This window comes from Dicentrarchus labrax, unplaced genomic scaffold (genome assembly GCF_905237075.1).
Source record: "Dicentrarchus labrax unplaced genomic scaffold, dlabrax2021, whole genome shotgun sequence".
Lineage (NCBI taxonomy): Eukaryota > Metazoa > Chordata > Actinopteri > Moronidae > Dicentrarchus > Dicentrarchus labrax.
The window spans coordinates 25,041,826-25,067,426 of record NW_026136705.1 but is presented as its reverse complement, the minus strand read 5'-3'; the positions used below and the strand labels follow the sequence as shown (position 1 = coordinate 25,067,426).

General features: G+C 39.8%; 1 protein-coding gene and 1 long non-coding RNA gene across 4 annotated transcripts in view; one reads left to right on the top strand and one right to left on the bottom strand.

Moving 5' to 3' along the window:
* dbn1 (drebrin 1) overlaps positions 1-25,179 on the bottom strand; it is a 116,619-nt gene extending 91,440 nt beyond the window's left edge. For all 3 annotated transcript variants that reach the window (XM_051400353.1, XM_051400356.1, XM_051400354.1), the window contains exon 1: positions 25,014-25,179. In XM_051400353.1, coding sequence (XP_051256313.1) covers positions 25,014-25,096 — 83 coding nt within the window. In that variant the 5' untranslated portion in view covers positions 25,097-25,179. The remainder of the gene's footprint in view (positions 1-25,013) is intronic.
* Positions 15,780-25,148, top strand: LOC127363630 (uncharacterized). The gene is made up of 2 exons (XR_007884917.1): positions 15,780-16,347; positions 24,780-25,148. It is a non-coding gene; the product is annotated as an uncharacterized LOC127363630 (long non-coding RNA).
* Positions 25,180-25,601: the final 422 nt, after the last annotated feature.

Genomic DNA, 25,601 nt, shown 5'->3' with positions numbered 1-25,601 from the left:
CCGCTAAATCACATGAAGGCTGATCCCCATCGGACAGACCTTAGAGGAATCGGGAGATCGATGGAGAGGAGAGAGGGTGAACAACAAGGGCGAGGACGACAGGTCTGTCTGAAAACACTTCATCCCTCGCAGTTTGCTTTTCAAATAAAACCCTGACACCAGCAGCCGTGACCTGCTTTGTTTTTCATTATCACCTTTATTGCTGTAGGTGTCGTGCTAAAATTCACAGCTACGGAGAGCCAATAGAATCAGTGTTAATGTAAAGGTGGATGTCTGAGTCATGGGGTGTTTTAGTAATCATTTGCCATGACCTCCTTCATATTATGTGATGCCATATGAGTGGCCTCAGTCTCCACAAATACTATTCAGTGAGTCCGTCTGCCTTCACTGCATTACAGATACTTACCACATACAAACTAATGTCAGCAAGGAAGTGGCGTTTACAGCAAATGATTGCAAAAGGTGAGATAATCGATTGTAGTTGTTGTCTTTAATAATGATACAAATGAACCGTATCACAGAAACAAGAGCACGCTGCTCAACAAAAGTTTGCTGCAACCCAACAACTGGACCTTCTGGATCTGATTTCATCTCATGAAACAACACACCAACACAGCCAATTTGTTTTAGTAACACACGTCTATAACAATGTTGGATTTGCTAGTAGCAGCTAATGTAACCTGGAGCCTTTAGCTTGAGCAGAGATGAGGAGCAGCTCTGGTAAGGGCACTTCTTTCTATCGCCACCCATTTCTATCATTCTTGAACATGTAGTCTTCAGCCCCAAAAGAGGCTTACTCAAGTGACACATACACACCTATTATAAAAAAAATTAGTTCTTTGGACTGAAAATTGTGTTACAATTTGACCCTAAGATTATGACATACCTTTAAGTTAAGGTTGGCCCAGTCTTCGTGTCAATCTTGCCGTTAGATTTTTATATTTACAGAGTACAAGTGTAAAGTTTGTCCTGATGGTGGCGCTGAAAGTAAAGTCACAGGGTCGCCAATATCATTAGGATTCATCCTCAGTTGACTTTGAGTATCAACAGTTGGTGAGATATTTGGTCCTGGATCAAAACGTCTGACATATTTATAGACCAACCAACCAACTTGCATCAAATTACAGTGACTCAACTCCTATGTACAATATCAATACATTATAAAAAACACTTTCACATAATACATAAGGGAGGGAGTGTGAGTGATATAAGATATAAACCTAAACAATAAAGAATTGGATAGACACGTGAGGAATATTTTTAGATTCCCCTGAAGAAACCTTGCCGAGTTCAGTATGGAGTCAAAACTTCAACTTTCTAAATAAAACAACAGCCTGCTCTCATGCTCTGCTGTTGAGTCAGACAGCGTTCACACCCACAGCACTGGTGTTTCAGTTGTTTCAGTCAACCCGGGATCTCAGCAACACAACACCGGGAGTGTTAAAACAGCCTGCATCATGCAATCGTATGTCAGTGTTTAAAATGGTTTAAAATAGGTTTGTGATTTCACAGCACTGGCACCTTGTGAAACTAATTAATACTTGCAGACTGCATATTTTTCCCAAAGAGGGACCTTTTCAGTCACCTGCCATCCTGCACCACCTACAGGAGAGAAAAGTAACAGCAGACTTAGACTTAGATAAATAAATATGGACATACCATAGGTTTCTCGTTATTAAGCTGATCCAAAAATGGGCAAAAATGTGGAGCATTGGTGGAGCTAAGACTCGCTGACAGCACTCAGAATGGCCATGCCCTGAATTATGCATAACTTTAAGCCTTAATATAATTTAAATAGGTGAGTTATTTAAAAAGCCACCCCCTGGACAGTTGTCATGAACAGGTAATTTAGCTATAGAGATCAAAACCGCTTTTGTACCAGGCTGTAAACATGTTTAATTCTACTGCAAAGTTGGGCATTTTAACAAGGGTCCTTATGGAGATTGACTCTTCTGGAGCCAGCCTCAAGTGGCCGTTCCAGGAACTGCAGTTTATGGCACTTCCATGTTGGCTTCATTTGCCAGAGGATGCCGCCTGGTCTGCACCACCTCCAGGCAATTAATGTTACTACTTCAGTGTTTTGTTTTTTCATAGCTCGTGTTCTTGAGTGTGTTTGAGGTTTTATACTTTATATTTCAAATGTGTGTTTTGTTAACTGAAGCACATTTTCTGCTGAATTCCTCTCACGTACATGCAACAACCATCATTCAACACCAAACAAATGAAACCAAACAAGGTAGGTGTGAAAGCATCCTTAGCGACTTGTTAGAGAGGAAGTGTTTGCAGACTAAATACTGTATGTGAGGACAGAGGAGAATATTGGTCCCATCCGGTGTCTGAGCTGTAAATGTCTGACTGTACAACCATGTTTCCACTGCATGGTACGGCTCAGATGCACTCAACTCACTTTTGTTACCAGACACTTTTCTAGATTTCATTTTCCACTGCAGATAGTACCCCCGCAACGTAGGCGGGTTTCTTAGCTGATTGCGATAGTGCTAAAAAAGTACCAGGTACAATCTACAACTTTTGACAGCGAAAAACCAAAGAAGAGTGACTAGAGTGGTACTGGACAGAGACTGTCAGCTGCAGTTTGATGCCTGAGATGTGATGTCAATGCAGAGTGACACAGAATACATTGTACAAAAGTACATAGTTAGCACTGATATAGTGATTTACAGAAAGGTGTCAAAAATAAGGATATTTTATTATTTAAAGCCAAATTTAAATAACTAGTTAGTTCCATCAATGTTTTTGGATAAAAATTACTTTAAACAATTATCAAAATATATCATAAAAATCATATTTTATACTTTTGATATGTTTTGTGCAAAAATCTTGTAAAGGAACTAGTAACTAAAGCTGTCAGATAAATGTAGTGAAGTAAAACTATAATATCACCCTCTGACATGTAGTGGAGTAGAAGTGGCTTGAGACTTAAAATGAGTAAGTAAATGTACTTAGTGGCATTTCCCTACTAGTAATGGAGTATTTTTATATTGTAGTATTACATCTTTTACTTATGTAAAGGATCTCAATACTACTTGAAACTTCTGTCTCTGCATTCAACAACAGATCTTCAGCATTCTGATAAAGCAGAAATGAAGATGACAATATAGTTAAAGGGGTAAAAAAAAGAAAGAAAAGGACATCAATGACAATGAACAAGCGTTCGCAATAAACAGGACCACCTCGTCTGTCGTTACCGCTGCAGCTAAGGAGGGATCAGATGAAGAGAGACGGTTCCGGAAAGTAAACAGCTCTGTAGTAATTGTTAACACAGGGAACGGGCAGCCGGCCCGCTCAGTCAGCAGGCTGCAACCACTCTGTTCTTCCAGGAAGGAGACGATCAGACTGCGATACAGAAGGTGGACAGTGTGTGTGTGTGTGTGTGTGTGTGTGTGTGTGTGTGTGTGTGTGTGTGTGTGAGAGAAAGAGAGACAGAGAGAGAGAGACCGGGGGCATGAGCTTTCCGATCAAAACAGCCCTGGTAAACTGCGCCCATGTAAGGCCATTTCTCTCCTTCTTCTCTGATCAAACATTTGTGCAATTTGTGGTCAAAGCCTCCAACAAGGGCTGGGGGGGGGGTAACCGCATCATTAGAGGAAGGGCGAGAGAGAGTCTCTACACTCCAGACCAAATCCTCAGGTTATTATTTTTGCATAAATTCTTTATAATGTGAACATTTCTTAGTCCGTATTTCCTTTTTTTGTTTTTAAAAACAGAAATAGTTCACATGTTTATTATATATTTTTATTGTAAATTTCTCATTTATATGTATTATTCTTGACTTTTAAGCAGTTGTTTTTTTCTTTTTCTCTCTCTCTCTTTTATTGTTATTGCACCAAAATTCCTTTTCAAAGGGCCATTTTCTGAAAGGAAAGTTCAAGGTTTTTAATACCTTGAGTCTCAGTTACATAGTTTTAGCTATAATTTGTATTGATTACAGTAATTTAGTCATCATTCCTATTGATTACAGTATTCACCAATAATCACCATCTTCACTGTAGATACACTGGACTGAATACAAGCAGATTAACCAAGGTCTAAAAGTCCATCCATCCATTTTGGATCGGGTTGGTAAAATACTTGAATTCATTAAATGTCTCAACAAATATTTTGTCTCCTTTCTTGTTTTGTTAGGAAAGAACAAAACAAAGTTATTCAGCTATAATGATTGATAATGTATTAAAGTAAGGGGAGGAGAGTTGTTGATGAGGGACCGGAGGGTGTTTCTCCTTCCTCACAAATCTTTCACGATATAACCATAGTGTCCAACATATGAAACATATTTTCCAGCTCTTCTTTCACTCAATGACACATGCAGACAATAGCTGGAACATCACTAATATCAACTAATGTGCTGACACATGGTGGGTTTGGATGAGCACCATCATCTACACCCAAACTACAAATTCAAACAGCAGTGTAAACATATGAGAGGCTTTTTTTTTTTGCTGTTGGCTGTCTCCTTCTTGCAGCATCTCTGGCTGTGGTTTTCATTCAGGTCACAGGAAAATAAAAAAACTTTTGTCATCTAGAGACAAAAACCAAACACATGTGGAAGGAATAATGGCTGGAGGCTTAGAGGGGCGAGGCTCGACAGCTGGGACTCTTCCTCCACTTCCACACACTGATTTACAAGTTTCAACAATTCGCTAAGGCCACTTAGCAGCCAGCAGCTGGGATAGCTCCAAACTGAAGGTCAGGGCAGGTCGGACATCACATCACACACACACAGACAGTTTCCACAGCTGTACAATCTGATGTCTGAGATTTAAGACTGGAGATACCAAAAAAGTGTACTGAACCACAAATACAAGTACAGTGTTAGCTTTACTGCACAGATTGTCAGACAGCCAACTGGGGGTTCCTGAAAATAACCCGGAACAAGGAAGGAAAATATACCTCACTTTACCTCACCATTTAAAAGTATGGTCACATGTAAGTAAAATAATTATAAACCAAAATAACAAATAGAAACATAGTCTCCATTACAGTTTGTCCACCAGAGAGCACTTTTAAACTGCAAAATGTCCTGATAAGTAAATATCACAATAAAATATATCTAATTTAATATGTATAATTTTAATTGGTATTAATTTGAAAAATAAAACAAATCGTTACTCAAGAAAACAATCAACATATCAGTCAGTAATAATATTGGTATTAGTACTTTTTCCCACTCTAAAACCATTTAAGTCTATTGCTCTATAACCCTCTATCTGCTGGGTTCAGAATAAAAGATAGTGGACTGAACTTAAAGACACTAAAAGAGGCCAAGATACTGAGAGGGCGGCATGACGATGATTTGAATGAGGTTTCTCTCTTCCTGTTTTGCTTCTGCGTTGTGTGGCTCCATTGACATTACACCTGAATGGCATCATGCACATAAAAAGAGTTATATATTTTATAACATTTAGGTATTTATAAACATTAAACCAACTCTGGTTTTAAACTTCGTAACACATGACATTGTCTGCAGTTCCAGGTAGGCTTTGGTTTGCAGGGAATGTTCAGTACAGTACTGTGGTTGACAACTGGGACAAATTGGCAGTAAGGTTGATGGATCGAACTGTATACAGCTCTCTTAACACATCTATGGTGACACAACAGTTTGAGGTTGTAGAGTGTCATAATGGAAGGGAACCAATTCTAGGTCAAGGATGCCTCACAATCAAGAGATGTCACATCTTTTTTGCTTACTTTGACTGATGGCTCAGTTGCCATCGTTGTTGACCTTCCTGATCTAGTCGGTTTTCCTCTGGCACCTCCTACCCATTCACCTCTGCATGTCATGCAGGTTGCGACAACTGCAAGCTTTAAAATGGTGGCGGTCCAACGCATAGTCTGGCTTGTCTCTCACCAAGGCCAGGACAGGGATTTAAGGAAGCATGAGCTCCTACTTTGACATGATAATCATTTTGAAAGCTACCAAGTATTTATAGCCACCATTTGAGCCAACAACAGAATTTGGTTGATCAAAACAGAAGACATATGTGGACCCTTTCTGGTTTTAGTCAACCATATAAAGAAGAATCTGCGGTTTAAAGAAAATCTCTGCTCTCCATGTAGACAGTTAATATTACAGCAGGGCTTTACTGTAAACCCTCAGACTTCAGTGTGAACCCCCAGTGGAGGTAAAGCAGTTCAAATTACTCTAAACTGGTCCAGCTCCATGTGGCTGGACTTGTGGAGAAAGAGACAGACAGACAGACAGATAGTATGTCTCATATACAGACAATAAATTGCTCACAACTGCTTCTGGCCAGAGCTGCACACTGAATGGTTTTGTCTTCCAGTCAAAAGAAATCTCAGAGTCTCACAGGACAGAAAACTGAACAACACCAAGATACAGTCCTTGAGCCAGACCAGAAAATCCCAGTCTAATCTTCACAGCCAGGGGTGAGAGGTTTTAGAAGATTTTCAGTATGAGCCTGTCAGAGACATTTTGGCTGTTAAATCCTCCAAACCAAATCCACTGGTTCCCAAATTCCTCACCAAAGACTTGTGGTTTGGTAGACTTTCAGTTCATATCTTTGGGGCATTTACAAAAAGGGCAATAAGAAAGATATAAAGCATAGTGTACTGTATAAGGATCCCAAGATACATTTGTGTAAACATTTTATCAGTCGATTTATGGGTTTGAACACTGGAAAGAATTCTTCCAAATTAAAAGCCTTGTTCTCAAGCAAAAAATAAGCATTTAAGAAGTTGGATTATTCCAATATTTAGATTCTGTTGAAGCTGGTTTTGTTCTTACAGGTTGATGTGGTTTAGGGTGATGTAAACAGGAAGCATAATGTTGCCATGGATTCATTCTGGCTCAGCCACTGGTAGTCTCTGGTGTCTATGGGCAACTGTGAGTGCAGCCTCCAACACTGTATCCAGTTCTTTTTATACTGTATATCCATGGTTACACTGTGGGATAGTAACCTTGTAAGGCAGCTGGACTCATGAGATCAGGAAATCTTTGAAAGCTTCATTGAAAGAAAAGTAAAGAACGGCACAGAACGATCTTCTCGATGTTTTCAATCTCTTCCCGACTGAATCTGATATGAGTTTGACTGCGTTGTACAGTTTGTTGATCTCAGTGGTTCAAATTCGCCCGTGATAGACAGATGTTTCATCGAATCATCTGCCGAGTATTTTTTGAAAGCGTCTGCCCTTTTCCAAACGTTTTCAAACGACGACTTTCAGGATTTCAAACCATCTTGCACAGACATGTTAATGGGCAAAAACTTGAGCCCTGTATTTAGTTGCCAAATTAGCACCATTAAAGTATGCTGAATTAGCTATTGGCAGTTCCTGTTTGTAGTGCACTAATGGGTGTACTAATGGATGTACAGACAACTTTAACTGTTTGGACATTAGAGATAATGATATTGGGAAGTGTAACTCACACTGATTCTAATATGTGTATGTTATCCGTGCGTTAACAAAATTGCCACATTGATGTATCATCTCACGAAAACAATGCGTCTCAAAATGTTCTTTAACATAACTGAACAAAAAGGAAAAACTTTGAAGTACAGATGACCCTAATAGGATCTAAGTCACACACATACACACACTCACTAAGTCGTATTTGGCCACTTGTCAACAGTACTTCAGTATTTAACCTCCCCCCCCCCCACCGACCTCTTTAGCTGCTAGTTTCAGTTTCTATCCCTTCCCAAATCCTCATCAGCTCCTTCTAAATCTCCCCTCTCCCATCACCACTAACTGCTTCTGTCTGCAATCCTGCTTTTAGTTCTTTTATTCATATATTTGGTAGCTGCTTCACATAAAGATACAGCTGCTTATATGCTGTTAAAACAATGGTTAGTTACTATTCAACAAGATTGTGAAGGATTGAAGTGTGCCTTCTTAAAGTTAAAAATTGGATTTTTTGTTTCAATTACAAAAAACAGTATGACTTATTCAGGTTTTTCATGACTGTATAGATCCTGTATGATAAAAAAAGTAACAAAACTGCATACTAGTTAATGTCCAAAAGACAAACATTTCAATTGAAGTCTATTTTTGCATGTTTTGGTCCCTTTAGTAAATTGTGTTGCAGAGAGAAATGTGGAAGAAAAGAAAGGTCATATATTTGGAATTTTATAAGCAACTGTGCCTGTTGTGACATTTAATACCACTGAATTTATTCATTTACTTTAAAAACATGAATTTAAGTGGCTTAAATTACTATCTTTGAAATTTCTAGGATTCACAAATATCATATAAATTTCAAGTTGTTCAAATTATATAGTCATTTCCAGATCTAAAAATTCAAGTTCAAGTCAAATCAAGTCAATAAATCTAGTTTAACATCCGGGCTAGAATCAGTCTGACTTCTGTTCTATCAGGTTACATTCTGTTAATGATGGGATGCAGTTTGTCCTTTAACAATAACAATCCACATAAATACGTTTTGTTTTCAGTAGTAGTAAGTCAGCAGTAGGTTTGTGGTTTGCCCTCGGGGTGAAGGTCCACACAAGACAACACAGTACTGACCACCAACACTCACACACACTACACAGTGACATTGCTGTCATCATAGCCACTCATAAGCTCTCACACAGAAAACACAGAACAATCAAACACAGAGAAATAAGAGTGATGTTGTTTCTTTCTCTACGTCTTTCTGTTTCTATGTCTCTCTCCCTCTCACAGTCCCAGGCAGTGTCGTGGTGACTCAGAGGTCCACAGAGGACAAACATTGGCCTCCGTCCCTCTCTGTCTCTGTGTAAACAAAAGATGGAGGGACTGTGTGTTTCAACTGCTTTAGCGTCTGTAGGTTCAATTTGAAAGGAACAGAAGAACATGATGAGTCTTTTTTTGTTGTTGACAGGGATAGAGAGAGAGGGAGTAACAACAAAACGTTTCCAAAAATATAGATTTCTCTTTCAATCAGCTCTCTGAAGAGGCAGAAATAAAAGGAGGGGTGTGGACAAATGTACTTCTTCTTTTTAAGTACAAGGAGAGGAGTTTGAGACAAGGAGGGAGGAATTTGACAAGAAAAGTCTCAGATGATTTCAGGAATCAGAGAAAAAGAAATTAAAGAGGGAGAACGGAGGAGGGCAGGAAATGGGGAGCGACGAAGAGGAGGTGGAGGAACAGGGAGGAAGTGCAAGCATCAAAAACATGCTACCTAAAATAATACCCACTCTTGTGAGACTGAGACCCTCTGATCTCACCAACAAATAAATCAAAGTAAAGCCTACGAACCTTATGCGGTGCAGGTTAACTTGACATCAAACAGCAAATGTCCCTGAATACAGTTACAGTTAAAGTCCACTTTGTACAAAGGTTAACTGGTTTAAAAAACCATTACGTATGAGCCAGAGGTCAGATGAGAGGCCCGGTCAGAGTATAGAGATTGACTACATTGACTTCCAATCTAGATCCAGTCAGTCTGGAAGCAGTCTGATGGCTTTTTATTCAATAACACAACAGACAAAGTCCCATTGAGTCACAACTGCCACCTGTCTTTAAGAATAGGACAAGGTTAGCTTCACTAACAACCCAGCACCCACGTCTGTCTCGTGTTATCATGGCCACACACATGAAAAAAATTTAGCTGAAATGTTAGTTAAAGAGGTAGTTCAGGTTTTTTTAAGTGGGACTGCATGAGGTACTTATCCAAAGTCCCTATAGGCCCCCAGTTTGGAGAAGCAGACAGGAGTGTCAGCACAAACCTACTGCTGACTTACTACTACTAAAAACAAAACGTATTTATGTGGAATGCTTAGTAAATACTGTACATTCAATGGTATTTAAATTTCAACATGAAGTACGCACTATTTCCAATAAATGTAGCTAATACACACACACACACACACAAACTATATATATATATGAACAGCAGTCAAATAAATTAACTCCAGAAAAGCCGCAGACAGCTGTCATAAAAACATCAGACTATGGAATCTGGTCGGTACGGGGGATCGGTGACGTCCGATATCCAATCAGTGAATTAGTATTGGCAAGCAATGCCGATATTGGATCTGATCAGTCTTGTTCTATTTAATGTTGGCCGATACCAAACCCTACTGGGGACCTTTGCTGGATGTGATTCCCACCCACTCTCCTTATGTTTCTTGTCTTTACTGTCATTTATCATAATCTTTAAAAAAAAACTGCACTTGAGTAACTGATAACTGATCAATCCTTCCCATAGAAGTGGCGACCAAACAACCATTCATTCTGAACATGAAGATAATATAACCATATGTCGATTAAAGTGCCTACGAGTCTAAAATATGAGGGGCGGTCCTCATATCGCACTGTGACTCGATGAGCAGACGGTAACGTAGTGAAATAATTGTCTTTTATGGGCTCTGTCTTGCTCTCGTTGTGACCTCGATCCCATTATGCCTGCATTATGAGTGTGTATGTACAGTAGCCACAGTCAGTCCTTAAGAGACCAGAGTACACAGCTGCCCACATGTGGCAGTATAAAGACAGCAACAGTACTGAGAAGGCTGAAAAAGATCAACAGCCGAGAATTCAAACACACACACACACACACACACACACACACAAGGCATGCTCTAGTCTTTTCCTGCCTGTTTCAGTCTATTCATCGACAGCCTTGAGAGAGGCTTGTATTACCACGACTCTTACAATACAACCTCAGGCTGACGCACACATACACACACATAAAGTGTCACACACTCCCCATTTAAACTACCTAAAAAAAAAAAAACACTTGTAATCACAGCTTTCTTTCACCTCGCAAAGTCATCCCTCAATTTTCTCTTTTCTTACTGTGGACTGTCAGTCAAGGCCGTGGATGAATCAGCCTGACACACATATCATCATTGCAAGACGGCTCTACAATACGTGATTGACAGTGGTCTCTGTTTCGGATTTTCAGACTGGAAAAACATTAAAAAAACTGGACACCAAAACCAGTTCCTGAACAGACTGGAGGATAGCGATGCGTGGATGGTAGATCGGGCAGGCCAGGTCATAAAAATTAACATTCTTATTATTAGTAGACTAGATGCAGTTGGAAGAAATAATACATCATTAATAAAGAAAATATCATTTACAGCCTCTAAAATATGAAAATTTTAAGTCCGGTATGAACCACTTTCAGGGTCTATTTGTCTTAAAAGGGGAAATTTGCAGATTTTCATCCAGCTTTGTATCATTACAGTGTCGGCAATCCTCACATCATCATGCTTACATATATCCTAAAGGGGGAGTAAAATGTATACACGGGTCTTAATCGGAGAAAAAAATTCCGCAATTGGAAAACAATTTAGCCGTATCAGTAGGTTTTTGTCTGTCTAACAAGCATAATGTTTGCCTGCAGTATGTAAGTGTGCACTCTAAGTGTGCTGTGTGTGTATGTGATCATGTGTGCATACCGTACTACACTTGGCAGATGTCTTAATTAACTTGAACAGCCTGTTCATCTAAATCAGACTCGTGCTGTGATTTATTTTTTCACTATACACTCCAAAGCAAAGAAAAGTGACATTTCCAGGTCTGAGCTGACAGGAATTAGTACAACTACACATGTACAAACACAGTGGTGGGAAGTAACCGAGTACATTTACTCAAGTGCTGTACTTAAGTACATTCTGAGGTACTTTATGCTACTTTACACTTGACTACATGTATTTGACACATTTAGTTACTTTAAAATCAGAATGTTAATCAATAAATAAAATATGAAAACTCAAAAATCTGTTTAATATACTTTAGTAAACTTAACTTTGTCACTGTTCCAGAATGAACACATATTCAAGATCTTAATATGTAATATGTACCTTGAACACAGCTCCACAGGTGTATTACCATATACTGGATACTGCTTTCCAAGATGGTGTCAGACTCATTCCAATGAGAGTTGCTCACTGTACAGCAAAAAGATTTTTAAGGCTTCCTCGGGCTAACATGTATTTGGCCCACAGAGCTCATTATAGTCCTCTGGCTGACTTCCCGCACACACAAATGTCATCAAAACTTTTCAAATTTAATTGGATCAAATTTAATTGGATCTCAAATTGAGATAATACAAACAGTCATGTCAGAGTTCTTGTGACTCACACCTAAGTTCATTCATCCTGGTTTCTGTCTCTCTGGGACTCAAAACACTGTGAGATGCTCCCATTTAAAATTTCCACTTTATTACATAAGGAGAAGAACAGTGTTTTGAGCCCAGATTGGCTCCCCATCAAGTACGGAGAAAACAAGGAGAGTTGCACAGTGTTTCAAGTCCTTAGGAGGCAGAAACCATAGCCATGTTTTCTTGGACTCGTGACACGTTTTTGGGGCGTTAGTCGGCATCATGTGATACAGCTATACTGACTGATTGGTGATTGGATTTAGTGCTGCACTTCCAGTGATGTAGGAGGTGTAATTGCAGATAGAAATCCTCCAGCAGCCATGTCTTAGCCAATAGTCTCAGAAACTGATTTATTTAAAATGGCAGTGGTGCTTGTTGTATTTGATTGAAATTAAGACTAATTGGAGGTTCAACCACACATTGGAGACATTGGAGGTTTAATTTAAGCTTTAATTTAGTCCTGGAGTAACTCCAATCTTCTTTTGGGACTATGGACTTCTTATCATTCACATTATTGTGGGAAATGCATCCAAACACCTTCCCCTTTACTGCATATATGGAAGTCGAGTTTAAAACTGGGTACATTTGGTTGTTTTTGTTTCAACAGCATCACCATGACTATATCTTATGTTATATGTAGTTAGACTCTTACTGAAATGTTGTCATTTGAGAGTCCTGCATTGTAGCTATAATCTGAATGACAGAAATGGTTTGAGAATCAATATGTCTCTGCAGAATGAAATAAAGAATCACTTTTATATGATTCCTGACTGCTTTCTTACTGCAAAAAGGGACGAGTTCTGTAGCTCTGGTTGTAAATTAAATGTGTTCTACGTGTGAAAGCAAAGCTAAAAATAAGAGCTGACTGACTTCTCCTTTCTGGCCAATTTAATCTCCCTCTTCTTCCTCTTCTCTCCCTGCTGCTATGAAACTGCGAGGGCAGAGTGCAAATGATTCACAGAGAGAGGAAAACATTCAGGAAAGCTTTGAGGTTACAAACTGCAGGCTCCCTCTTGTACCACAGCGCTCCCTCGCTGAACTCAAAACCTTCGACAGCGGCAGCAAAATGACACTCGGCCTGACAGATTTTATTTCACTTCACTGACTCAACGTTTTTATGAAGTGGGCTGTTCATTTAACAAAATGGTGGCTTTTGGCTCAACGAGCTATTATAGATTTTTCTGGTTGAGTAACACACGGATGTGTTAAAAAAATTCAAAAATATTATGTACCTTTTTGCCCCTCAGCCCCAGAGTCTGTGACATCTTCCTCTGTTCTCCCATTAAGCATAAAGCCCACAGATCAACTTCTTTTGCCACTGAAACATCTCCTGGCACAGAATGACCTCTGCCCTCCTAATTGTTGCTTGGTTTTTAAAATCACAATTAGCTCTAAAATGATTTAATTAATCTGTCAAGCGACAAAACATTGGAGGATTTGCTACATTTATTTGTTTCATATCTTTGTAAACTGAATATCTTTGCATTTTTGACTGTTGGTCTGGCTAAGCAACGTAGTTCAAATGCTATTTTAGGTTCTGGGAAACTGTAATGGGTGTTTTTTTTTTTACATTTTGTTTAAGTTACATTTAAGAATATCAGACAGCTAGTGGCAGTGACATGGCAAGAAATATAGCAATGAACCAAAGATAGGAAGAAAATAATTGCGAGTCAGCAAACATGAATATAAAAACAATCTAGTATAATACTTTCCTATTTCCTGCATTTCATGGCAAACTATTCAATTGTTACTGAGATATTTCACTCAAAACCACAAATGTGAACCTCAATATATTTCCTAGAAGACAGGTTTGAAAGGTGGTTGGATTTTGGAGTCAGTGAGCAGAGCAGATCATCGGGGGAAGGTACCATGGGAGGAAAAACACCGATACTGACCTTCAGTTTCACCAGAACAGAGCACAATACAGTTCAATAAATCGTATCTTTATCTTCTCAGAGGAACAGCCCTTTGAAAAAATCGAAATACACCGACAGCAGAGCCGAGTTTAATCGGAGTGGAGACCCTTCTTGGTTACTTCGATATGTCAACCTGATATTTTGAATAGTTTCAAAAGTGAAAAATGCTACAAGCTCGGAATTAATTTTCCATCCAGTCTGCTGCAGCAGCCTCCATATTGTACAATAGAAACAAAAAAAAACGTGTTGCCTCAGGGGGAGTTACCAACAAGTCCAGCTGAGGCAAATCATTCTGACATGGGTCACTGAATTCATCATCTCAGCTACCATTCGTCTGGGGTCGGAAAACAGCCTCAGTGCTGAAAAGAGCACACAGCAGGATGCTTTAATGAATCTGCAGGTCCAACACAAGACCAAACAGCCAGACCACTTTGTTCTGCAGCCCAAATCAGCCACAGGCCTGTTTGTTTTAGGTCTCCATGTGGCAAGAGCACGTTAAATGAATAAATAACAATGTTTAACAATTACATTTAGCCTATATTCCTGTCATATTCAAATTTGTCTATTATGATAGTCCTAAAAGTTTCATTTTCTTTAAAAAAAAAAAATGAAATGAAAATGAAAATTGTAATAATTGTTATAAGGACAAATAAATAATAAATACAGTAAATTAAATGATAAATTAAATATTTGACAAAAGCCTTTTTGTGTGCCGTGACTCCTTCTTGTTGCAAGTTTCCAGCAGCGTAGACGTACGAGTTACTCATTATTTTGCAAAGTGCAACTGTCAGAAAAACATGTCTGTGTCAATAAAAGGAATTGATAAGCTCAGAGGCTGCAATTTTGATGGATCAGACTACATTGAACCATTCCAGGAGAACCAGTTCTCAATTCCCATGCCAGAGTGTGGAATTCAATTTGTAAAAATACATCTTAACTCCAGGTCCACTTCTTAGTTTTTTAAAGCTTTCAGCTGCATCTCATGGTCCTCATCAGTTAATGGAGTTTGCTCTGCTGAGATGGGGTTGAAGGCTCCAGGAAAAGCTAGTACTGTGGACCTTGAGATATTTTGTCACAGAGAAGAGTTAGTTCACCCAAATTACAAAAAAAACAAACAAACAAAGACTTTCCACCTCCTCCTCCCACTTGGTATCTAGTCACGCAGATAGCTTTGGTCTTATTTGACCAGGTTTAGAGATATCCGACTCCGAATGAGGCAATGTCTGTTAGCAATGTTTTCCTCTGAATGTACAACACCAACCAATTATACTATTTTACAGCTCAGTGTGGAATAGTAATACCAGGAAATCATATTTCTTTTCAGTGTCATTACTGTAACATTTCCCTCCACATGACAAGTGTCTGCTGTGGAAAATATCAGAGCAAGTCTTTCAGTGTCAGAGTATCCCAGTAAGGCCTGAGGCGCGTCTGATTTTGATTTGCTGGTTTCATCGTCTGGACTGCAGCATAACGTCACCCTCCTCATTCCTCATCATGACGCTGACCTCGGCCTGACACGCCGCCGTCCGACCCGCAATCTCACATTTCTCTGAGACATTTACTGAAGGTTACAACCCCATTATGGAGCTGAAGTCTGTCGCTAACCAGATGAAAAGGGGAGGGAGAGGAGGTGACATGTTTTCTTGAGAGTTCTTGATCTTTCCAAAGACATACAAAGTGGAAAAACAAACAAACAAAGCTGGCCCAGCTTATTCCTGATCTAATATATTTCAGCTCATGTCAGTAAAGAAGTTATAAATGTGCAGTAGAGGAAGGAGATTAACGGTCCAGGGAGATGATGTCTGACTGAGTTTCACAAAGTAGACATGATGAAAGAAAAAGCCTGTTTTGCATGTTGTACTACTGACCCTGTTCTATATTAATCTGAGAGAGTGCACACTGTGCGGGGAGAGCTGTCAGTGCACCGAGAAAAAAGACAACAGAACGACCAACTACAACCAGTTTAACACTATCTATGGATTTAAACTAGAATACCTGCAGTGGAAATACAACAGAGACAGAAGTGAGAACGAGATCAGTTTATAGGATTCTGGCTGTATCCTCAACCCGGACATAAGGTCAAAGGTCAAACCTGGGCACGTCTGATCGGTCTGAACAGATTTCCTGTTTTTTTCCTGACCTGCTGAGTGCAGTGACAGACTAATGGGAGAGAATCTGTCATTAGGAATATGAAGCTGATCGGAAAATGCCTCCCTCTGTGGGTTTTTTGTCAGAGGATCCATTAATAATGTGGTTTGTCTCTCCTGGTCGGCACCAACGAGTCTGCAACAGACAAAATAATCAATGATGGGGGCCGATTCTTCGCTGTTTCACTGTGAAAACTGAGTTCAACTGTGATTGCAGGTGGGAAGATTTTACTACATGACATTTATATTACTTAATTTATAAATACAGAGCCTCATTATTTTTTACAAGCACTGCAACAATGCGCTGTCGATTAATCGATTAGTCGTTTGACGGAAAATTGATGACATTCACAGTCCCAATTCTAAAAAGTTTTATTTATTGCTTTTCTTTGTCTCCTCTTTTTATGCTTGTTTCTTTGTTGTTATAATAGTAATATGGATTTGGTTTTTACAGTTTTGGACTGTTGGTCAAATAAGATATGCTACAGAGCTGATGCCCCATGCACAAAGGCTGGGTTCTTACTGCAGCGGGCATTGGTCAACTCCAATCTGCGGTCCTTTGCTGTCATCCCCCCTCTTTCTCCCCCGTTCCTGTCCGCTAGAAAATATATTTAAAAACAACACCTTACTTTAAAACAACTTGGGCTAAAGGGAATTATAACAGGCATTTTTCAATATATTTCTTTGTTTTATAGACAAAATTATTACTTGATAATGACAATAATCCTTGGCTGCAGCCCTATGTTATACCAGTTTTAGTGTACATGGGTTAGGGATGCGCAATCAATAGAAATATTATCAAAATCGAACCATGGCCAAGTGCAACATCCAAATCACAGAGGCTGCAATCTTTTCCGGAAGGTAAAATGTGTGACAAAACAGCATTGTAGTGAAATACTGTAGTTCTGAAGAGATGCCCTGGCCTACAAATCTTGTTCTCCAGATTTAAGAAAACATGTTTGTCTGCTAGCAAAAAATATCACATCATCATGAGTTTTTTCAGTGATGATATTTTAAAAATTTCGTGCAGACCTATAAAGAGGTACTACGGCAAATGCATTATTGCCCTTTCTTAATAGTGACTCATAAGGAAAAGAATGGTGGAAATCGAAGCAGCAGAGGCTGGGACTTTTGGTCTCTAGTGTGGCTCAAGCTCCAAAAACATTGGATACTACATTTCCCATTATAAAACTCAACAGCATCCGTCGTTAGACCCTCCCTGCCTGGTGAACGCCCACGATTTTCAAACCCCACGCCAACAGGTTGCACCACAGACTTCCTGTTATAAATGTTTAGTCTCAACCTGAGATATGTCCTGATGACATCACTGTGACACCGATCAGGGTTGTTTTCTCAGACTTGACAAAAGCTTAGACATTATTCAGCTGTTTTGTGAAGGCTTAGTGGTGAGAAAGGTTGCATCACATCTATGGGGAGCGTTCATAGATGCATTATAGAGCCATGGGAGCGATGAAGAGTACTGATGTGGAAACAGCTGATCAGTCATGTGAGCCATTAAGTGCATTAAAAACTACCTCAATTGAGCGTGAAAGAGTTTTTCTTTTGATGAAATCGAGGATGTTTGTTTAGAGTTTTGCCATTTCCATCAACCCTCTCCAACGTGTGGGTAAAAATACCTTGATGGACGGATATAGATTCTGCAAGTCCCACCTGGTGTTTTGATTGCAACTGAGAGGAGCACTGTCTTAAATTCTCTCTCCAAAAGCTCCCACGGGTTTTCAGTTCAGATCTGACTGTAGAGGACTATGATTTTCATCCTTAGCTCTCTGCATTCAGTACATTTCTCTGCTCGTTTATTCAGGCTTTTCCTTTTATTTATTACCTGTCTAGATGAGGCGATTAGTGAAAAATTCTCCACCGAAGAACACCACGAGCCCAGAATGCCAAAGTACATGACCAGCGGCTGTTTTCCTCGGCAGCATTTTGTCTTTGACCTCAACCAGCTCTTCGGTGATACATTGTGTAACCTCACTCTGAGTACAAAAGCTTTCCCAGGGGTAAATAAAGAAACTACATAAAAAAATTATTAGCTGGGTAGAAAAATGTGAGCAAGGGGGAAAAGAACCAGGCATGTTTGCAGTTCAAAGAATTAGCGAATGCGTCAGACCTGAAGCTTCTTTGTCTGAGGGCTTCAATTAATGAAACATGACTCAGAATTCGCCGACCCTCCTGCTCAGCTCCTCTTACCGCCGGTTTCTTCTTTTGTCAGCCTGGCAGAGGTGACTCGTCGGGTAATGGCTTTCTGTAACAGCTGGAGGGGGTCAAGGGGTCATGTGACAGTAGCCTCGGGCCAATCAGCAGCCACAGAGTGCTCAGCATTCCTGAACGTCTATGCATTGTTTGATATTGGATAACCCTGATTCTCCCACTGCCCTTTTCACAACATCACCTTCACTACAGCCTGACATTTGTGGTTCGAGAGCCGACATTCTTTTCTTCTTCCTTCAGGCACAGGAGGAATTAATGTTAACAGGCTGTAAAGTCAATCCAATCGTATTACATCTCGTGTATCTGTGCCTAGCTTACATTTTAAACATTAAATATAGCAGCACTGATGGAAATTTATCAAAAGACGTGCGTAGCCGTCCATCACTTCTACCTGTATTGTTTCAAGGAGGTGAATGTAAACAATTTCCACAGTGCCATGCCATCATATTTAAAATATGCACATAAATAAATTAGTTTATGTAAAGTCCTTTTTCACCTTGTTGGTGTCCAAATGTTTCCCGTTGCCAGATGTTCACTTTTTTTACCACATGGTCAACAAGGTCTTCCAGCTTCAAAGTCGGATATGCTCCAAAACTGACACCTGACTGCGAATATGGTTCAGAATACCGGGGCAATATAGCGGGCCTCTGCCATCAGTGTATGGATGTGTAAATGTGACGTGTAGTGTTGGAGGACTAGAAATATAAGTGCAGTCCATTTACAATTCTATTTATACTATATTTCGTGTCTACATATGCAGACGCACGTGTGGACTGTCCACATAGAAGTAAAGGACGATTTGGGCTTCAGAAATCACCAAATCAACAAAGGTTCAACAAAAGGTGTCGTTGGAAACTGTTTAGAAGAGCGAAAAAATATATATATATGTATAAAGCCGTCAGCGCCGTTCTTTGCTTTTCAATGACGAAATACTCTCCACTTCTGATATAACTGATGCTAGCAGCATCTACGGTAACATCTTTAGCAGCTGCCATCGTTGTTTTCGACCTGTGGCTTATGCCGTAGCTTCTCAAAGGACGCAGATTGGTCTAAACCAGTGAGGTTTGGACATAAGTGCAAGCTTGAAGCCTGGCAAGTCCACGACCATGCTAGCAGCTCTATATGGCTGGGGTTTTGGCATAATGTTATTAGTTATGTAGGTATTTGGTCATAAACCAAAGTATTAGACAAAGTAAAGTTTTGACCTGAGGATTTTGCTTGATGAAAACTAAAAGGATACTCAGAGTTATTACAAATCATCCTGAGGAGGAACATGAATGTTTGAACTAAATTTCACATTGGCAAAATTTTTGATTGAAAATAAACTGCTCTTAATGCGTTTAAACAACCTTGTGCTACAATATGATTTTTTAAACAAATCTTGAAGGAGTCCTTGTTCAGATGACTCTTATCAGTGGAGACGGAGCTTCTCTCTGGCTGAACACAAGAGGACATGACCGAGTCATCTGTCATCTGGATCCCTTCCTGCTTGTTATCACTTCAGACTCAGCAGCCCGCTCTAAACCACTCGCAGCTAATGGCGCACTGAGGGCTGAGACGGTGGCAGTGGCCGAGTCCATGTTGGCTGCAGGCGATGGAGAGAAGCAGGCCGAGCTCAAAGTTTGAGTAACAAGCTTGTACAGCGGCAGTATCATGTGAGTGAGCGAGGCAGAGATAAGGGCTGTTCACAGGGGACGTGCATTATGTGAGGATGTCGTCTAATTACAGAATAAACCTCTACAGCTGCATGAAAAAACACCTGCTGCTACAAAGAGAGCAGGAGTCAGAAATCAAATCTTTACAAGATAAAGAAGACGTAGCAGGAAATGAAAATGAAGACGAAGAAGGACGTGTAGAAGATGAAGAAGAAAAAATTAATTACCAGCCTAACATTAATTACGTCTTAGAAGGCATTACAGTTTTACTTTTATCTGCTTCCTCCAAAATATGTAAAGCAACTTATTTACGAAATTCGACTGACGACAAATAATGAGCAAATCCGTTGCTCCATCAAAGCTAGAACTATGAAAAAGGACTTATACCATTAATGGTTTAATAGTTTTCTGTTGATTGACTAGCGATTAAATCAACTATCAGCCTTAAATCAGTTTGTTAGTTAGCTGCATTTATTCCAGACTGCAAAGATAGGAAGGTTAAGAAAGAAGGTTCAACTATGGATAAAAGTATAAATAAATATATATATAATATAATAAATGATTATTTCAAGGATTTATTTTTGATAGTTTTCAGACTGTCTTAGCCTGATAACCTATATTTACTTTAGGGCGTTCACTTTCATTATCAATCAATCGTCTTCTCAGTTATTTTGTCAACTACTTGTTTGGTATACGGTTTCCCAGAGCTTCCCAGAGTGACTTATTCAAATGGCTTGTTCTGTCAGTCCAAAAAAAACCCCAATTCATTCTTGCTACTTCATTTTCTATCAACTAATCGATTATAATCAACTAATCATTGGTTTCAGTTCATTCATTCAGCCTGACATTCATGTCTTGAATGAAGCTACAGTAACAGTTAAGAGTAATGATCATTGTTCAACTTTTTTGTCATCACTTTTGTAGCCTTTGACCTGTCACTATTCTTCTTGGATTTAGCTAGCTGTCTATGTAGGACAATAATACTTAATACTGCCTACAAAGCCGTGATTGGTTGATTGTTGTTCTAACTGGGGGGGAAAGCTGTTAATGTACACAACACCAAAGGTACTTGAACCATTGATCTAAAGGTCTGCACTTATATATCTTAGATAGATAGATAGATAGATAGATAGATAGATAGATAGATAGATAGATAGATAGATAGATAGATGAGTGTATCATTATTAGGACAGAGGGGGTTGTTTATAGTGTTTGGGGGGGTGTACCATGTTGTTTGGGGTCAGCGGTGTTTGGAAGTCTCTGCCTTTGTTCAAATCTCATCAAGTGTGAAAATCGGGGGCAGGCCTGAGGCCCTCTGCATCATCGTCATGTCTCTGCTCCAACAGATCATCCGACATAACAAGCAAACATTTGAAACATTAACCTTAGTGTTGATTGTTGGGGGCTCTCACTCTCATTGCAAACAGGGTTATGAGGGCAGAGATGTAATTTACACGTTGCATGTTTGGGGAGGCACAGAGATAGACTTGTGAGTGGAAAAAGCATAATTTCCTGCTGAGATCAACAACTTAACAAGCAGTTGACGATGACGTTTTTTCGTCTCTGGGGAGCTCTGGGAGCTATGACATTAAACATGCTCAGGAGCAGTGACAGAAATTAATCCGGGACTTTATATTCTATTTCTGATGAACGTCGGATATGTTTGTATGCTATAAATGCATTCGACTGTTGTCAGTAAACACAAAACAAAACAAAAACACAACAACCCAAAAAAGAACCCTGAAGCAGAGTTAGAGAGGTGTTTCCATAGGGCTCAGTACTATTTGAGTACGAACCAAAATGTGTCTGTAGCATCGAGAATCAAAAACTGTAAAATTAATGAACATCTTGGTTTTGTTTAATTACTCACTCAACTCACGATTCAATACAATTCATCAAACAATTTTCTTACAAATTATGACTGCAATCTACAAAATATATTTTCTCTTATGCTTTGTCAAATTATAGAATCTTTTTTTTTTATTATTTCTGTGGAAGGATATAAACTGTGCAAAAGGATTTCCTTTTGTGAAGTGAAACTGATGTAATGTCTTCAACATTGCGATATCTTTACACTCTTACTGCTTTGTGTTATAACAGACATTCAGCTATTCTGTTAAACTCAAAGAAGGGTTTTGTAGAGAAAAACATTTATATATATTCTATTTCTGTAGCATTACCAACACTATTTTACATATTGTCACTAGTATAGAAAACTTTCAACATATAGCATACAAGGTCCGCCAGATAAGCCTCCAATTCTGTCTTTATTTGATATAATGGCCACTAAATGTGACATAACAGCACTCAAAAGTATTTGTTAAAATCCCTGTGAAAGCTATTTCACTCCAAATCCCCAGGTTTGTCGTGGTGAACACAAAATGTGTTCAAACTGTTTATTTTAGAGGGTTGCAACTAACAATTATAAATATTATCCACCAATCTGTTGGCGCTATTATTTGGTATGTATATAGGAACATCATCAGCACTGACACCAAACCAAGAAACTAAATGTGGAACCAAAACCAAAATCTCCCCCAAACCACGACAGCTAAAACCAACTGAAAGCAGAACCATTACATGTGTATTCAAGGCAATCTGGCCTCATTCAGTCTAATGACCCAGAACAGATGGCACAGGTTCACATTTCCTAGTTAAGATGGTGACTAGAGAGTGTTTGACTCTGCAATCTGAGCCAAAACACTGTGCAACCTCCAGTGATTTTGAAATTAGCGGTCACTCATCAATCAGCTATTGTATACAGACTGTAAATCTAATAACACCACTTAAAACAGATGCATCCATCGGTTTAATTAAATGAGAGAGATAATAATGTGAAAACAATGTTTCAGCTGGATCTGCGGCTCCCCTCGGCTTTGCAGAGCTTCGTAGCGAGTTGAAGCTCATTGTTTAGCTGTCCGGCCCACAACTTTACTGTTTTGGTTCGCTGTCACTGCTCTCATAGCGTCGTTTTCAGAGTAAAAGCGAGTAAAAATCCACAATACACTATACCTTCTCAGCAGCAAACAGCAGACAGACACAATTAGACTAGCAGGTGAGCATTAATGGAGCTTTTAGCAGCCAAAATGCCACAGGAGTTGGTGGAGACCAAAAACAAAGCTAAAAGAGAGTAAATACTGGACAAACATGACTCTAAATTAATGATCACGTTGCTCCGTAACTGCTGGATGTGGAAATAAGAAAGTGTTTGCTAAGAAGTTCAACATTTCATCTTAAAAGGCATAAAAAAAATAGTTATTGCAGGTTTAAGGTGGAAGACTTGGACTGGAGTTTTGTTCTTACTGTTACAGTAGTGACTGCTGGCATATCACGATCAAGGACAACAGGTTACAGTTTAACTTTAAACTTACAGTCCTGCTCAAAGTCAAATATTACCTCTTTGAATGGTTTTTACCTGGTTCATTAACTCCTAACAGTTTCCCCCAATTGAATAAATGAATCTCTTTCACTTCCCTGTCAGACACAAACAAACAAACCAACATAATAATCCTATAAAATACAGCTAATGCAACCCTCTTTCTTTCATTTGGCATCACTTTAATTCAACTATAACGGTCTTATGGGTCACATGCTGGAGGGAAAGTCCAGCATCCGGCACTTTCTGGTTCCTGGCTGCACAGTACTGCATTCATGACAGAAAGAGAAACTGTGGGGCACAAATTTTAAACCTGTGTGCAACATATAGGAGGCAGAAATGGAATATAATATTGTTTTCATTAGTGTATAATCACCTGAAAATAAGTATCATTATGTTTTTTTATCCACAGATGGAACAGCATAGTTTCTCCTTGGTGCTTGGAAGGGGAGGGTGAGGCGACAGAGGTGCGATCTGCAACTAGATGCCACTAAATCCTACAAACCGGAGCTTAAACTACTTATTCTAGTTTAAAAAGACACAAAATAAAAGCACATATTGTGTTTTTGTCAGACAGGAAGCAATTTTCCTTTTCACCTTGGGAGAAAATACCAAAATTCCCACATGTGCAAACATTCGCAGGCTGTTTATTTACTTGTGATACTTGTTGGCCTTTTAAAAAAAATCCTTGTTTCATGAGGAACTATGATATCTGTCTGGTTCACAGTAAATTCACTTTCATTTTCATTGCACTATTTCCAAGTGAGGAAAGGCCACAAAGGGGGTGATGATGGAAACCCCCCCTTTCCTTCTCTCCCCCCCCCCCCGGCCTCGCCCCTCTCCTCTCCGCCCTCGTTTGGGGATGCAGGGGCTCATCAGTATCTCTGGACCAGGCCCGTGTTACCTCTGCTGAAGCCTCTGACACACACACACACACACACACACACACACACACACCGCTGCATCGCATTATATAAAAGCCTGAAATTGCTTCCAGCTGGCTGCGAGTAAACCTGGTCCCGACTGAGCCCGGAGAGGAGAAACTGAGAGGAAACAAAGCGCTCCGCTTGCACAATTATTTGTCCAGTGCGCACACAGTGTTGCACAGCAGCGCACATTGCCCCGACTCTGCAGTGCAGTTTTCAGTTCAGACTCGAAAACCCTGCTGCACTGCATGTGTTTTCTACAACCCAAAATGGACAAAACTCTCTCACTTTCACTGCTTTAAAGCTCCCTTCAGCTCGTAGCTGCTTAATGCGCTTAATTACGAAGAGGCAGAGCGTTTCAGCTGGAGATAAAGTCGTCTGTCTTGACAGTGCGTGGAGCTGTAGTGGATCTGCTGGGACTTTAAAGCCCTGACAGTATTTTTGTTGTATTTATTTTTGGTAGTTTTTCTCCAGTCCGGGTGTGATGGGGGTGGTGATGATGCTGCACGGTGCGCCCCTGTCCTGCCCTGCGCATCCTCAGCGTGCACCAACCCGGACAACAAAACCCCGAGGGACGCCGAGAGAGAGGAGCAACGCAGCGAAACAAGAAGAGATGGAGACAGAGAGAGAGAGAGATGTTGGTGGTGGTGGGGGGAGGTTGGAGAGAAGGGATGGCCGTCCGGCATGCAGGACTCACCAGTCGGTGTCCGAGGTCTCGTCAATGACGTCCTGGTAGGCGGTCAGCAGGGCCAGTCTGTTCTTGCCGAGATTCACAGCCATGTTTCTGTCCCTGCAAGCATCCAGACCGCTGCTGATGGAGAGAGACACGAAATGAGACTACAGAGAGGACGGAGAGGAGGAGGAGGAGGGAGGAGGAGGAGGAGGCTCTGACTGGTGGAGACAAAGAGACGATCACGGTGTCCGTAGGGTCCTAGCGCCGGTATGTTACCGGATATTGGCTGATGGGTCCTAGTGCCGGAGAGTCAACTTTCATTATAATAAGTAGTTTAATTGTAGTAGTAGGACATTTTTCAAGTATTTACTTCAATCAGAAGGAAATGTTGTACATTACATATATTTGAGTAGTTGCTATTCAAATTATTAACACAAAATAATAACAAGCAAATTATCAATACGACTTTAATGATTATATAAAGTGAGATATATATTAAATATTTAGGAATACATTTAAGTTGCAACACATTAATTCATCAATAATCATAATCCCATAATATAATCTACATTATTCTGCTCTTCAGCTAATTGACTATTTTTACTTTTGGTA